The sequence below is a fragment of the Prionailurus viverrinus genome, chromosome C2 (genome assembly GCF_022837055.1).
Source record: "Prionailurus viverrinus isolate Anna chromosome C2, UM_Priviv_1.0, whole genome shotgun sequence".
NCBI lineage: Eukaryota > Metazoa > Chordata > Mammalia > Carnivora > Felidae > Prionailurus > Prionailurus viverrinus.
In genome coordinates, this window is record NC_062569.1 from 49,768,532 (window position 1) to 49,782,908 (window position 14,377).

The 14,377-nt window shown below is 37.6% G+C and overlaps 1 protein-coding gene across 1 annotated transcript in view; it reads right to left on the reverse strand.

Annotated features, from left to right (window-relative positions):
- PLCH1 (phospholipase C eta 1) overlaps positions 1 to 14,377 on the reverse strand; it is a 191,200-nt gene that overhangs the window by 64,409 nt on the left and 112,414 nt on the right. The window contains exon 6 of the mRNA XM_047876576.1: positions 10,851 to 11,021. Within this exon, the coding sequence (XP_047732532.1) occupies positions 10,851 to 11,021 (171 nt within the window). The remainder of the gene's footprint in view (positions 1 to 10,850; positions 11,022 to 14,377) is intronic.

Sequence of the window (14,377 nt, forward strand, 5' to 3'; positions counted from 1 at the left end):
TTCTCTCAAAAATAAATAAGTAAACATTTTTAAAAATTGATAAAAAAAAAAATAAAATAAAATTCACGTGCCATGGGAAGCCTGAGTTTACACTGCAATTATTTGGTTTATGAGGCTGTTTGTTCAGAGATGTAGGGGCCTTGTCCTAGACTTAGGTCTACCAGGAGCCCATGTTTGATGTAACAAACATCAAAAATATCATCCTGGGATAAAACTAATTGCAGTTGAGCAGAGAACATGTTATTGGTTCAAGATACAAAGCAGAACACGTTAACAAAAAGCATCCTATTCGAGAAGTATTCAGTAAATTGATGAAAATATCAGTAGGCATTCTAGGAAGCTCACAATTTTCTGGGCATTATGTAACAATAAATCGGAAATAATCCACTTCCTATCAAAATTCAAGTATTAAGGATTAACTCAGTGAAATACAGTAAAACCCCATAATAATGAGAAATGAAATGTACATGTCAGTTTCCCTCCTTCCCCCAACTCCTGGTCTAATTTAAATAACTCCCAATAGCAAAATCCGGCATTTCACAAAACTGAATTTTTTGGACCTTACTTAAAAAGCCATTGTGAAATTCTACTGTATGAAAGAAGGTTCGACATAGGGTAATGCTCTTTACTGTTTCTTTCCCCTTTGTTTTGCTCCGTATACCACATAGCTAATAAGGTGAAACGGAAAAGAACTTCTCCCTACTCTACTCCTATTTCTCATGAAGCTTATTTGAAAGTTCTGTTTGCTAGCAGTATCTGAGCCACTTGCTGTTTCCAACATGAAGGACTCTTCTTACTATACCAAGCAAGTGGTGCTAAGACTGCTTTAAAAATCCTGGATTTAATAATGATTCTTTACATTTAAATAATGTAGTCAATGCTGTGCAGTTTATAAAGAGCTTTTACACATAAAATCTTAAATAGTTCTTACAACAGTCTCATAAACTTGGTGTTTTTATTCCCATTTTAAAATATGCAAATCTATGCTAGAAAAGGTTCACTATCTCAAAGTCACAAAACTAACAGGAAGCAAAATCAAGGTTCAAATTTCATTCTTCTGACTTCAAATCCAAAGCCTTTACTTTTACATTATACCTATTGTCTGGGTGTTTTTCTTCATCTCTACTGAAAAATCGAAACGCTTACTTTCAAAACGGATTGTTTTTTTCAATATAGCTGAAACTCCTGAATCTTCTTATTTTTTGAGATGCTTTAAACTGTCAAGTCAGTTACTATAATTTGACTTCCTTGATTATTCCAGGTTGGACTCCATTCTCTTGTCCTAGTTTGCTATAATACTTTAATCTCATCCAAAAAAGACTAACTGGCCCTCATATTAAAGGTCAATCCACTTCAGGTGGACTAGTTGTAGAAACCAAAGTCATAGATCCCTATATAACAGTAGTATTCTGATACTAACATTTTATCCTCAGACTTCTTATAAGTTATCTGGCAAAGCTCTGACAGTGAGTATGAATTTCAAAACAAAGTCAGAAGTAAATAATTATATTTCTTATAGCTATGATTCCCAAAGTACACCAAATCCAAAATCATAGTATAATTTGCACAGAATTTTAATATTGTTAAACTCTTTTCATTTTTATCAAAGTAATATATATTCATAATTAAGTAAATCAAAACCAAGAAGCTTATGATTGAAAGCAGAATTTTCCCTCCTATATGGATAATCACTCTCCAAGAAAAATAATGTCAACATTTCTAGATATTTCTGTTGGAAGGAGTCTTTATATTCCGAATTGTTATGTTAATGATGCTATTTTCTATTTTTATACACCTTAAGCATTATCTATGGATGTTTTTATTGTGTTGGATAAAAAAATTTAGCTTGTTTGAGCCAGCAAAACTAACTTTTTCCCTCTACCCCTCCACCTAAGATAGTTATATCTTAATTTTTTAATTTAATTGCTATTCAGTGTTGAATTATTCTGATTATGCAAGTGTTGGACATTGAGTCTATTGAATAATGACTGTGTTTCTTGAACTTTTTTTGTTTTCAGTTTGTTAATTGCTGCTATTTCTACCCATTTGGTTAATTTTTAGTGTCCTCTCATAAATTCTTCCTCATGATGCTAATGGTGTCTCGATTACCAAGACAACAAACAATCCATGAATTCCAATTTTTTATCCCCTATAAAGGTTGTCCTTCTTCCAGGTTGGTGGGATTCAGTACTTTATTCAGGTTTTGTTCTGACTTATTCTGTCATTCTCATCAGAGAGTACTCAGAAAGTAAATTATTTATTTCTTGCTTGTATTTCTGTGTTCTTCCATGTGTGTTTTACTCTGCATGCACGTTCAGTTGACAGATTCACCAGGTAGAAAATTCTAAGTCAGAAATCATTGCTCCCATGTTTTTGGTTTCCAGAGGTGCTGTTGAGAAGTCTGATGCCATAGTGAATCTACTCCTTTTATAGGACCTGCCTTTGCTCATTAATTGGATCAGCGCTTTTTTCCCTCTCTCTTTCTGCAAACTTTTAGGGTTTTACTCTACCCTTGGCTTTGTGAAATTTCATTATCATTGATCTCTTTTTACATCCAGTGTGCTTGGCACTGAGTGGCCCTGCTAGTCTAGAGAGTTCTACCTTTCCATGCTAGTCACTTTTTGTATTATTTATTTTATAATCTCCCTTCTATTTGTTCTTATCTTTTTTCTGTACCTCTGATTATTCAGAGTGGGCTTTCTGAATCAATCCACTAATTTCCTTATCTTCTCTTTCTACTTTTCATTTCTTTGTGTTTGTTCTATTTTATGGGCAATGTTCTCTTTATCTTCTAAGCCACTTATTGAGTTTATTTCTCTGCTCTTTTTTTCCTCAGAACCATCTTTTCCCACAGCATACTGCTCTTGCTTCGTGGCTGCAATTTTCTGTTTCATCACTCTGATGTTAAGGGCAGTTTTTAAAATTTCCTTCTCCCTGCATTGCCTCTATTTCCTCCAAGTTTCTCAATGCTATTTGTTTACCTTGGTCTCTGTATTTTATGGTCGAGGATTTCCTCAAACATGTGGTAAGCCTTGGCTATTTAAAACCCATTTTAAAATTAGCTATTGAGGGGTGCCTGGGTGGCGCAGTCGGTTAAGCGTCCGACTTCAGCCAGGTCACGATCTCGCGGTCCGTGAGTTCGAGCCCCGCGTCGGGCTCTGGGCTGATGGCTCAGAGCCTGGAGCCTGTTTCCGATTCTGTGCCTCCCTCTCTCTCTGCCCCTCGCCCGTTCATGCTCTGTATCTCTCTGTCCCAAAAATAAATAAACGTTGAAAAAAAATTTTTTTAAATAAAAAATAAAATTAGCTATTGAAAAATGTATTTAAAATAAAGTCAGTAATAAATTGGTTGGAACCTCTGTATTCACGAGCAGGCTGAGTGACTAGGGGGCTCGCTGTAGAATTCCCTGTCTGAACTATTTTATTAGATGTCTGATGCCTATATCTTCAGATTTTGGGGGTTTTCCTGGGACTGGTATATGAGTTTCCTAGGGCTGCTGTAACAAATTACCACCAACTTGGCTTAAAACAATAGAAATTCATTCTCTCATAGCTCTGGAGACCAGAAGTCCAAATTCCACGTGTGGGTAGACTTGGTTCTCTCTGGAGACCCTGAGGGAGAATCTGTTCCATGCCTCCCTCCTTGCATCTGGTGGCTGCTGGCAAACCGTGGCATTTCTTGGCTTGGGGGCTTCGTAAGTACAGCCTCTGCCTCCATGGCCTTCTTCTGTGTGTCTGGATCCTCTTTTCTGTCACTTGTAAGAGCACTCATCGTTGGATTTAGGGTCCACTCTAAATTTAGCATTATCTCATCTCAACATCCTTAATTTAATTATGTCTACCAAGACCCTATTTCCAAATAAGGTTACAGTCAGAGGTACCGGGAGTTAAGACTTGGACTTATCTTCTGGGGCCACTATCCAACCCTCTATAGCTTGTCATAGTCTCCTATTTCCTACCTGTAATTTCCCTTATATAGAAACCTGGGAGCAGAGTGTTAGAAGAGGGTTATGGTTCTCCCACACCGCACAGACATTCATTTCACCCCTGTACTCGTTACCTATCGCTCTGAAACAAGCCACCCAAACTTAGAAACTTAAAACAACAACCACTGTTTTAAAATCACATTTGTGCAGGATGGCAAGTGGGACCAGCTTTGGCTGGACAGTTATTTTGCTGTTCTCACCTACGGGTTATTCAAGTGCCTATAGGCACCTGGGCCCCTGACTACAGCTCAGTGTATAAGGGGGCCTCTCTCACATGTCTGTGGTTGGTGCTGGCTGTTGGCCCTGGGCCTCTTTCTCTGAGTAGTGTCTCATCCAGAAAACCTTGGCCTGGTTTCCTCACGTGGTAGTCGCACAATTCCAACAGGGCAAAAGTGGAATCATCAAGGCTCCCGGAGGCGTAGGTTCTTTGTACATCATATCTGCTACAATCTATTAGTCAAACCAAATCCCGAAGCCAGACGAGATTAAAGGGACAGGAAAACAGATGGGAGGAGAGGCAAAGTCACCTTGCCAAGGGGCATGCATATAGGAATAGGAGAATTGCCACAGCCATCTTCACAGACTATCTACCACAATCCCCATCTTTTCAGTACTCAGGTGTGCCTGGTATGCCTCAGTGTAGACCCTTCTGGGCCATCTTTCTCCGGTTCTGACTTTTACTTTTAGGCCAGGATGGAGGAAGGACAGTTGCTCTGCTGCAAGAAGTAGGAGATAGGATCTAGAGCCCTACTTCCAACCAGTACTTGGGTTTTTGACCCCTTCTCATCTCGTATTTTCAAGAGCATCACGTGACTTCAATTGTTGAGCTTTTCTGGGGTTCCCCTGGGCTAATGAAATTACTTCATGGTTTCCTGCTCTGTGGGCTTGAGTTTCAGTGCTCTGAGGTCTCCTTTAAATCAGACAAATTTCAAGATTTTGTTGTTCCTGTCTCCTCCCGTTTTCTTTGTCCTCATAGTTTTATACAGAAGAAAAAGCCTCTTCCCTCTATTTTTGGTTAATTTCAGAAGGGAGTGGAGAAACATTTCTCAGTGAATGGCCCTTCAGTTTTCAACCAAATAAGTAAGAATTTTCCTCCCCAAAATGGCTACCTCTAACTCATCTTGAAATTAAAGCACAACTTTCAAAGCATTTGAAGGTATGACTATTTCACAGAAAAATGCCATTTGGAACTATATTAAAGGCTGCAAAAATACTATAAGATGTAATTACTCTGAAAAGTCTCTCAATTTCTTCAACTGTGAATAATTAAGTAAATGAACAGAAACTCAGGAATGACTCTTAAAGGAATGCTTTTATGATGAAGAAAATGCGTTAAAAAAAAAAAAAAGACAAAGGTACACTAGCCCCAAAAGGGATAGTTATAAGCAAAGAAGAGTTTCTAAGTATTTATCATAGAGAGGTAAGGTTAGAATGACCATGACTCTCACGAAATCATTCTGGATTCAGCAAAGAATAATGAAGGGAGATGGTACAAACAACACTGGTAATTGGATTAGAAGAATCAAGGGAATATTTTAGCGGAGAGTTTAAAGACACAAAAGGGGCAACTGTTAGAAGTGCCACAATGAGATAATGTATAGATCTATGTCAGATAAACGCAGTTACAATAAGAAGAGGGCCCTCCAGCATGAGATTAGTAAAGCTCTGAAAATTCCCCTGGAATTAACCACACATATGTATATTTCAGATGAAAGTGATGCATAAACAGAAGCCTGCTTTTGGCTTATCCATGGAGATAGCCTTTGTGCTCAGGAAACAGCTAGCTGGTTTTTCAGACTGTAAGGATGCTTCAATAGTCCTGCCTTCTCTTCTTCTCGCCTTAAGCCACAAGAAACAAAAGGATAGAAAGAGAGTAGAGGCTTGTTAAGAAAGGCTGTCAAGGGGGATGGGGGAATGAAATCCAATTATAGCTCTGGAACCAAAACTCTGAAAAAGCATTGAATACGAAACACATTCCGCCCCAGTGACCGTAAATGGAGAGTAAATCTGGAGGAGATGTAGACTGACGGTAAATGGAGAGTAAATCTGGAGGAGACATAGACTGCCTTTTGGCAAACACAGGGGGGAAAATGAAACCAAAAAACCTCAACCAAACCTAGTACTCTGGAATCACAAGCTAGCGGATGTCAGTGATCTTTATCTGTGGTTGCAAGGAAGAATGAAAGAGAAATGTCAGCCAGCTGGTCTCTTCTAATTGGCACTTCTTCATGGGTATAAAAGACAGAGAGAATTTCTCTTAGCACATACAAGTTTTAAAAATGAAAGACGTAATCAAACAGCATTTGGACCTGTCAAAGGTATAAATTCAATTTTCAGAGGACTTCAGTGAAATAAAAGTCTGACCCATGGGCCAATATTTGATTTCAGATAATCTCTGACATCACATATGGCCAGCAATGATATTTTATTTCACAACTGAGTAAATCTGTAAGTTGAATACTCTGATGTCTACACCAATTTTATGCCATCAGAAATGAATGAATTACTGCCATATGAATGGTCAAATTGCCTCCAATTTGCTCCATTGTGAAAATCCCATTTTAAAATTCAAAATCCCACAAAACTCTTAACCAATGACTCTGATCCTGCACATTTTAGATTGTGTCCAATTTTTCTCTATTAATTTTTTTAATGTGTTTTATTTATTTTTGAGAGAGACAGAGTATGAGCAGGGGAGGGGCAGAGAGAGAGAGGGAGCAATTTTTCTCTATTTTAAAATGCACAAAGGGCACCTGGGTGGCTCAGTCGGTTAAGTGTTCGACTTCGGCTTAGGTTATGATCTCATGACTGGTGAGCTGGAGCCCCATGACAGGCACTGTGCTGACAGCTCAGAGCCGGCTTCCAATTCTGTATCTCCTTCTCTCTCTCTGCCCCTCTCCCACTCACACTCTCTTTCACTCAAAAATAAATAAACCTTAAAAAAAATTTAAAAATAAATAAAATAAAATGCACAAGTGGAGCACCTGGGTGGCTCAGTCAGTTAGGCGTCGGACCTCAGCTCAGGTCATGATCTTGTGGTTGGTGAGTTTCAGCCCCACATCAGGCTCTGTGCTAACAGCTCAAAGCCAGAAGCCTGCTTCAGATTCTGTTTCTTCTTCTCTCTGCCCACCCCTTCTCCCCGACTCACTCTCTGTTTCTGTCTCTCGCTCTCTCTCTCTCAAAAATAAACATTAACAAAAAAAATTCTTTAATAAATAAATAAAATGCACAACTTTACATCCTTTCTTTTCTGTACACAATTATTTCCTTAGAATGAACTATTAGAAGTAAAACAAATTGGTCAAAGTCTTATAAATTATATAAAATTTAATAATTAAACTATCTGATGGAAAGATTATACCATTCCACAACTTCACTGGAAATCTAAGAAATGGATACCATGTTTGATGGTATTTTTTTTTTTTTAACTTTTATATGTCTGGTGGGTGGAAAATGGTCTTTTCATTTTGTTATAGATATTTGAATTACTAATGAAGGGTGAAATTTCATAGGTTTATTGAGTTTTTATGAAATTTTTCATGTTTCAAATGTTTTGCCTGTGTTTCTATTGGGTATTCATTTTTTTCCCCTCAACTGCCTGTGACAGTACTTTCCATATTAAGGAATTTCACTATTTCTCCCTTTGTGTGTTACAAATACCTAGTTTGTGCTAGACATTAACTTTATGGCATTTGATAAATTGGACCACATATAAACTTAAAGCTTCAAGACATTAATATTTTCCTTTATGGTTTATGCATCTCGATATATGATAATTTTTTAAAACTTTCTTTCAGAGTACACCCATATGTAGCTTCAAGTTAATTTAGAAAATTAAACTGGATACAGGTAATCATCCACCAGAAGCAGATGTCATAGAACACTGGCTTCTGTTTTCCCCAATTAAGTCTACTGGTTGAATGTCAATGTAACCAAAAGGAGGACAGAAACACATGCCCCTTAGCAAGTGATATCCACTATTGCTATTCAAATGGACTAGGTTACTTCCACTTGTCCAAATGAATTTGAAGTCAGTAGCTTTAAATATTGTAATTTTAATTTGTCACATTGCTGTGCTTCTGAACATCTATGTCAAAGGGCCTTCACATTCATCATTACGATCAATGTCCAAGTTGACACTGTGAGATAGGAAAGGTAGATGTAAGCTCCCTTTTATAGATAAGGAAATAAAGGCTCAGAAATGATAATGAATGATCTGCCCAAGATCCTCCAGCCAAAAAAGCTTGTAAGATGTGGAATGTAGGTCTCGTAGGCCCCTGGTCTAATGTTCTTTCTTCTGTATTAGAGGAGCTCTTCAGGTGAGAGTGGAAAAAGTAGTTACCAGAGCAGAGAAGAGAGGAGTGGAGAAATATGTAGAAGAGCATATTTTCTGGGCAAAACAATAAATCTTTTATTCCATCTTGTGTTCTACCTGTATTATAGCTAACTTTGTTAATGGAGAATGGCTCCCTTTGCCAAATTAGCAAACTAATTAAAATAACTGATTCTGATACAAGCATTTTGCTAACACTTAATCCTTAAGAAAGCAACATCAAAATTCATTAAATCTCAATCTCTTATTCCTAAAATGTGTGTGACTGTGGAATGGGGTAAAGTAAATCATTACCACATCTAGTATATTTTTTTTCTGACACCAACCAAGTTTTAGATTCTCCAGCACTAACTGGGTGTCCAACAACACAATTTGGTTCTGACACTAACTACCTGGAGTTAGCATTAGACCCCACAGGCTAAGGGTTCAGTCCCATAGACTGACCCATCTCAGATGCCAGCTGCAAATGAGGTGTTCAGGCTTCCCCCATTTCCGCTTGGCCTACTACAAATTTAGGGGCTCTATCAAAGAAAAAAACAGACCTAGACAGTAGTTAAAGCAAGAAAAACATATTTTAATCAGTAGCTATTGCAATAGGGGAAAAGAGAACTCAGTACTGGCTCAGTTCCAAATACAGGATGGGCAAGGGGATTTATAGCAAGGATCAGGGTGGAGTGGAGGGAACATTAGAGGTAAGTGGGATTCTGGCTAACCCTACCTAACAGGGTTCTTTGCTGAAGGAAAGAAAGTGATCAGATATCACGTGGGAGATGGTGAAAGATAGGGAATTTTATCACAAATCGAGTTGATTAGATATCAAGGATGTGGGGTTTGGTTAAAGAGTCTTAGCAGGATTCTTGCTACAGCTGGACTCTTGAGTACAAGGCCCAACAACAGGGCCTAGTCAAAAAAAGGACTCAGAAAAGCCTATCTAGAGTTTAGTCAAGGAAAAGTCTCTGTCAGTTCCCATAATTCACTAGAATGACTCACAGAACTCAGAAAAGTGCTTTATTTACTAGGACTGGTCTACTACAAAGTGTACAACTCATGAATAGCCTTGGGGAAGGTGTTCAGAGCATCTGTGCCCTCTCAGGGCATACCCCTTCCGCTTCCCAGTCCGTCCATGTAGCTTCGCCAACCCAGAAGCCCTCCAAACCTCATGGTTTAGGGGTCTTGGTAGATGTCCCATTATGTAGGCAAGATTGATTAAATCATATCCACCATTTGTGACATATTTAAAACCTAGAGGAAATTATGCTATGTGAAATGACACAGAAAGACAAATGCATGATCTCACTGGTAAGTGGAATCTAAAAAAGTCAAAATCATAAAAGCAGAGTAGAGTGACAGTTGACAGGGACTGGGGGGAATGGGAGGGTGTTGGTCAAAGAGTATAAAAGTTCAATTAAACAGGAAGAAGTTCTGGAGATCTAATGTAGAGCATGGTGACCACAGTTAATAATGCTGCATTATATACTTGGCATTTGCTAAGAGAGTTGATCTTAAGTGTTCTCACCACACACACACACAAATCAGAACGGTGTGAGGTGATGAATGTTAATTAGATTGATTGTAGTAATCATTTTACAATGTGTACATTATATCAAAACCGTACATTGTACACCTTAAACATACACAATTTTCATTGGTCAAGTAATACTCAATAAAGCTAACACCCCCTCAATCACTCACTTATTCTTCTACTTTAGTGAGAAACAGAGTTTAAGGCAATATAAAAAAAAGTAGTATGAGAAGACCAGCTTTGTTGACCACAGTTGACCCTACATAGTATTAAAATCAAAAGTCTTGTTTTAAATACATTTAGGGATTATCTTTGCTAATCGGGACTTAATTTACTTAGTCTTCTCATATAATCAAATGTCAATTTTCTATCAGAGTTATCAACGAATTACTAGATTGCTAGCTAAAAATGATGTCATACTTGGACCTCCTGGGTGGCTCAGTCGCTTAAGCGTCTGACTCTTGATTTCGGCTCAGGTCATGATCTCAAGGTTCCTGAGTTCAAGCCCCATGTCGGGCTCTGTGCTTGATGGCATGGAGACTGCTTCAGGGTTCTCTCTCTCCCTCCCTCCCTCCCTCCCTCCCTCTCTCTCTCTCTCTCTCTCTCTCTCTCTCCCAGTCTCAATAAATAAACAAACACTTTTAAAAAGTTAAAAAAAAAGAATTATGTCATAGTTAACAAATGCCTATCTATATTATTAGTATAAAGAAAACATAACCATTATATGTACAATGAAACACATGAGTTAACATCCGTTACTTTGTGGAAAAATGTACATTTCTACACTCAACATATTTAAGGTAAAAAATTATACAAGTGTTCAATTTATCACACCCTCTTAAAAGCTGCTAGAAACATGTTAGAAATAATTCATAAATAAGATTTTTTTGGGTGGAATTGTGATATTTACCCATCTATCCTAAAAATAAGGTATACCTATATCCAACAGAAAAAGCCTGTATATTCATAAATATTTTTAGTAAACATGTAATTCAACAGTCCAATGATACCTTTTGTTCCACCTTCAAAAACTGAGCCAGTTCTTCCACAGTTAGGTGATCTTTCTTGTCACTGTAGCTCAAGAGCAACAAATAAAGGTCCCGTCTCAATGACATCATTTTGTAAAAAACACAGAATTCTTCAAATGTCAAAGTTCCCTGATTCTCATCTGTATCAGCTTCCTGAAAGAGGCATAGAATAAACAAGGCAGTGTGAGAGGTTGAAATAGGAAATTCAGTACAGAGATGCTGAGAAATAATATTTACTATAAAAAGGCTAGAACGCGTATCCCAAATGGTAAACACATTCTTTTAAAGCACACATGGAACCATTTAAAAAATGACTATTTATTAGGCCACAAAAAAAGTTTCATGTTATAAGCAATCAACCTTATAAAAACCAATTTCTCTGATCACAGCAAATTTATAAACCAACAAAGAAAGCTTTAAAAAAAAGTAATTAGAGGAAAACAAAGTTTTCAATTTATTAGAAAGCAAGGTAGATTAAAAATAGATAATAATTCAACTCAAAAAGCTAGAAAAATCAAGCTAAAGAAAATATAAGGAAAAAAATTATAAACAGAAGCAAAAAGCAATGAAATAAAGAACCAAATAGATACATCAGCAAAGGGAGAGCAATTAAACCAAAAGCTGATCTTTTGAAGAAACTAATGAAAAAGAAATCTTGGAGAAAATGAATCATGAACAAAAGAGAAAAAATATCCGACACATTATGAAAATACCAGTCTCTAACCAGCTTCTGAATGTAATCCAATCAATACAGTTTTTAAATATAACAGAATCCCTCCTAATTTGACAGACGTAGTTTATTGTTCTTACAGCTATCAGGATCATTGAAACCTCCTTGTTTCCTCTCCACAGAAGTCTGAGAAATCCATTTAGACTGATTTCTAGTTGAAATAATTTGTTTCTAGTAATTATTGAGCAAGAATCTTTCACCATGTATCTTCCTTCTGATTGGCTGAATTTGCCAGAAAACACTAAAATTGTTGGGGATATGTTATGAGCAACAAATCTATTTACATGATCTCCATTTTAAATGAACACAGTTGTAACCGAACGAAAACTGACAGGGAATGAATGGCAACTTGAAATGCATGGGTTTTATGACATATACTCACATGTAGGGGGTTTAAACATAGCTTTGAAAGTCAACATGTTCATAAAAGATAGATTTTTTAAAAACTTTGTTAGCTTTGGGACAATTACGAACACATACTTTAGCCAATATTTAAATCATACACAGTTTCGTTATAGGGCAGATTGCTGTTGCCTTCTATCCTTTTAAAGGTAGAAGGAGAATGGTGTATAAAATAGCCACATTTTTGCTGTATGAGATGCTTGTTTGTAGAATCACCGCATTTTAAGAAACTGGGTCTAATGTTCAAATTTCTGTCCTAATTTTGTTTCAAAGTATCTAACCCTGAATACAGAGAAGAAACATTTTTCAACTTCCTGGTAAATGCTGTAACAATTAAGAACAGTAAAACTCTCACATTAAACAACAGCATCTAAAGACTTCAAAAGGAGCTATCCATAAATGAATAGATTATTTTAAAATTTTTTAGTTGAATCTAGCTCTACAATAACAAAAGCGAAGAAACCTCTAGAAAGGCTTCAATGTCTGTACCAGCAATTCAGCCAGAAGAAGAATGTTCCTGAGACAATGCTAAGATCTTTGGTCCTCTCACTCCCATGAAGGGCATTTACACAACCCTGCTAGATGCAAGACCTACAGTGGAAATGTTCTATCACTTCTGGCTTGATAAGTCTTTAAACCTAAAGGTCACAAAAAGACCCCCCTGATGTTTTCTTAAAGTTTGTCTAAAGGATTTACTTAAAATGCATAAAACATTTGACATAAACATTTCCTGATTTACCCTCTACAATGTTTCGTGCATTAGAAATAAAAAGGTGTTGGGGCACCTGGGTGGCTCAGTCAGTTAAGCGTCCTACTTCGGCTCAGGACATGATCTCATGGATCATGAGGTTGAGCCCCGCGTCAGGCTCTGTGCTGACAGCTCAGAGCCTGGAGCCTGCTTCAGATTCTGTGTCTCCTTCTCTCTCTGCCCCTCCCCTACTCATGCGCTCTCTCTCTCTCTCTCTCTCTCTCTCACACACACACACAAATAAATAAACATTTAAAATAATTTTTAAAAGAAATTAAAAAGTGTCTGAAGGGGGAAAACATATAAGTAAAAATAGATCAATAGCTTATGTTATTTCTTTATCTTACTTCCAAAAAGTACTCTCACATCATTATTTTTGCATGTATAGACTTTGCCTTTCTCTTTAAGCTTGGGCCTTCTGATTTAATCAGCAGCTACTGTTCAGTACAATGAGCATTTTCTATGAAAAGGAACAGATGGGAGTGTGGGGCTCACAACAAGCAAAAGTGAGATGTCACAGGGAGTACCAGGAACATGGCAAAACTTCCCATTAAGTTGAAGGACAGTTCACTTTCTTTGTGACAACACATTTCCCCTCCCAAGTCCCTCACTCCATCTCCAGGGTTCCTTCTAGAGCATATTCGTCTTCTTTCCTCTCTCTTATGTTGTTCTCCAGTGCAACGGGACCAAGTTCCCTTCGCTGCAAACCGTGTCCAGCCAAGAGCTTCCCAAGCACAGGCCCACTGTAAGAGGTCACAGAATGGAGCCAGCCTCCACCATTCCTCACTGCCCCTCATCCCTCATGTCATTTGTGCCCTTACCACCTCTAAGGACAAATGGTTCGAAAACAAAGGAAACACAAAACATTAACCATCACACAATTTCACACCTTCTGCTTATTTTTATATGTACAAAATATCACCGAGATACAAAATATCACTTAGAATAGAAAATTATCGCAAAACATGGATTGTGGTTATGACTTATCTCCAAATAAGAGCACTTCCTAAGTTAATATATTAGCTGTTAGTTATAATCTAACATTGTCTTCGCAGCCACTTAACAGAGCTCACTTCTGCACCTCAGACAGAGGACTAAGTGCAATCCCAGCTGGGTGCCACAGAATAAGTCTGGGCCCAAAGATTTTCCTCAAGGACTGACCAACAGGGAAAGGGCATCTCATCTAATACTAACAGGCAGTTGAATGAACTTCTGGAGAGCTCCCAAAATGGTAGGAGTGATGTAGCACTTCTGAGAATCATGGATTCTAAATCTTAAACTCCTCTGAAACAAAACAGAGTCTCTTGAGAACTTAATAAGTGCTGTTTTTTTCATGTTACTAAGTCTTTACTCTGATCCTCACAAGAGCTCTGTGAGGTAGACACATGAGATGTTATCACCCTCTCGAAGGGACTTCACGGAGTTTGCTCCAATATCTAAGTGCCAGGTAGTCTTATAATTACTCTCTGAAAAGAGCAACAATAAAAAAGCATTTTAGGAAGTGAAACTGTGGACACCTGCTAAGTTTCGGAAGTCTTTTTTTCCTTCATGAAACAAAACGCCTCTCTTTTCACCAAAGAAAAATAAAACACTACAGAGCAGGTGATACCAACTTCCAACATAACAAAA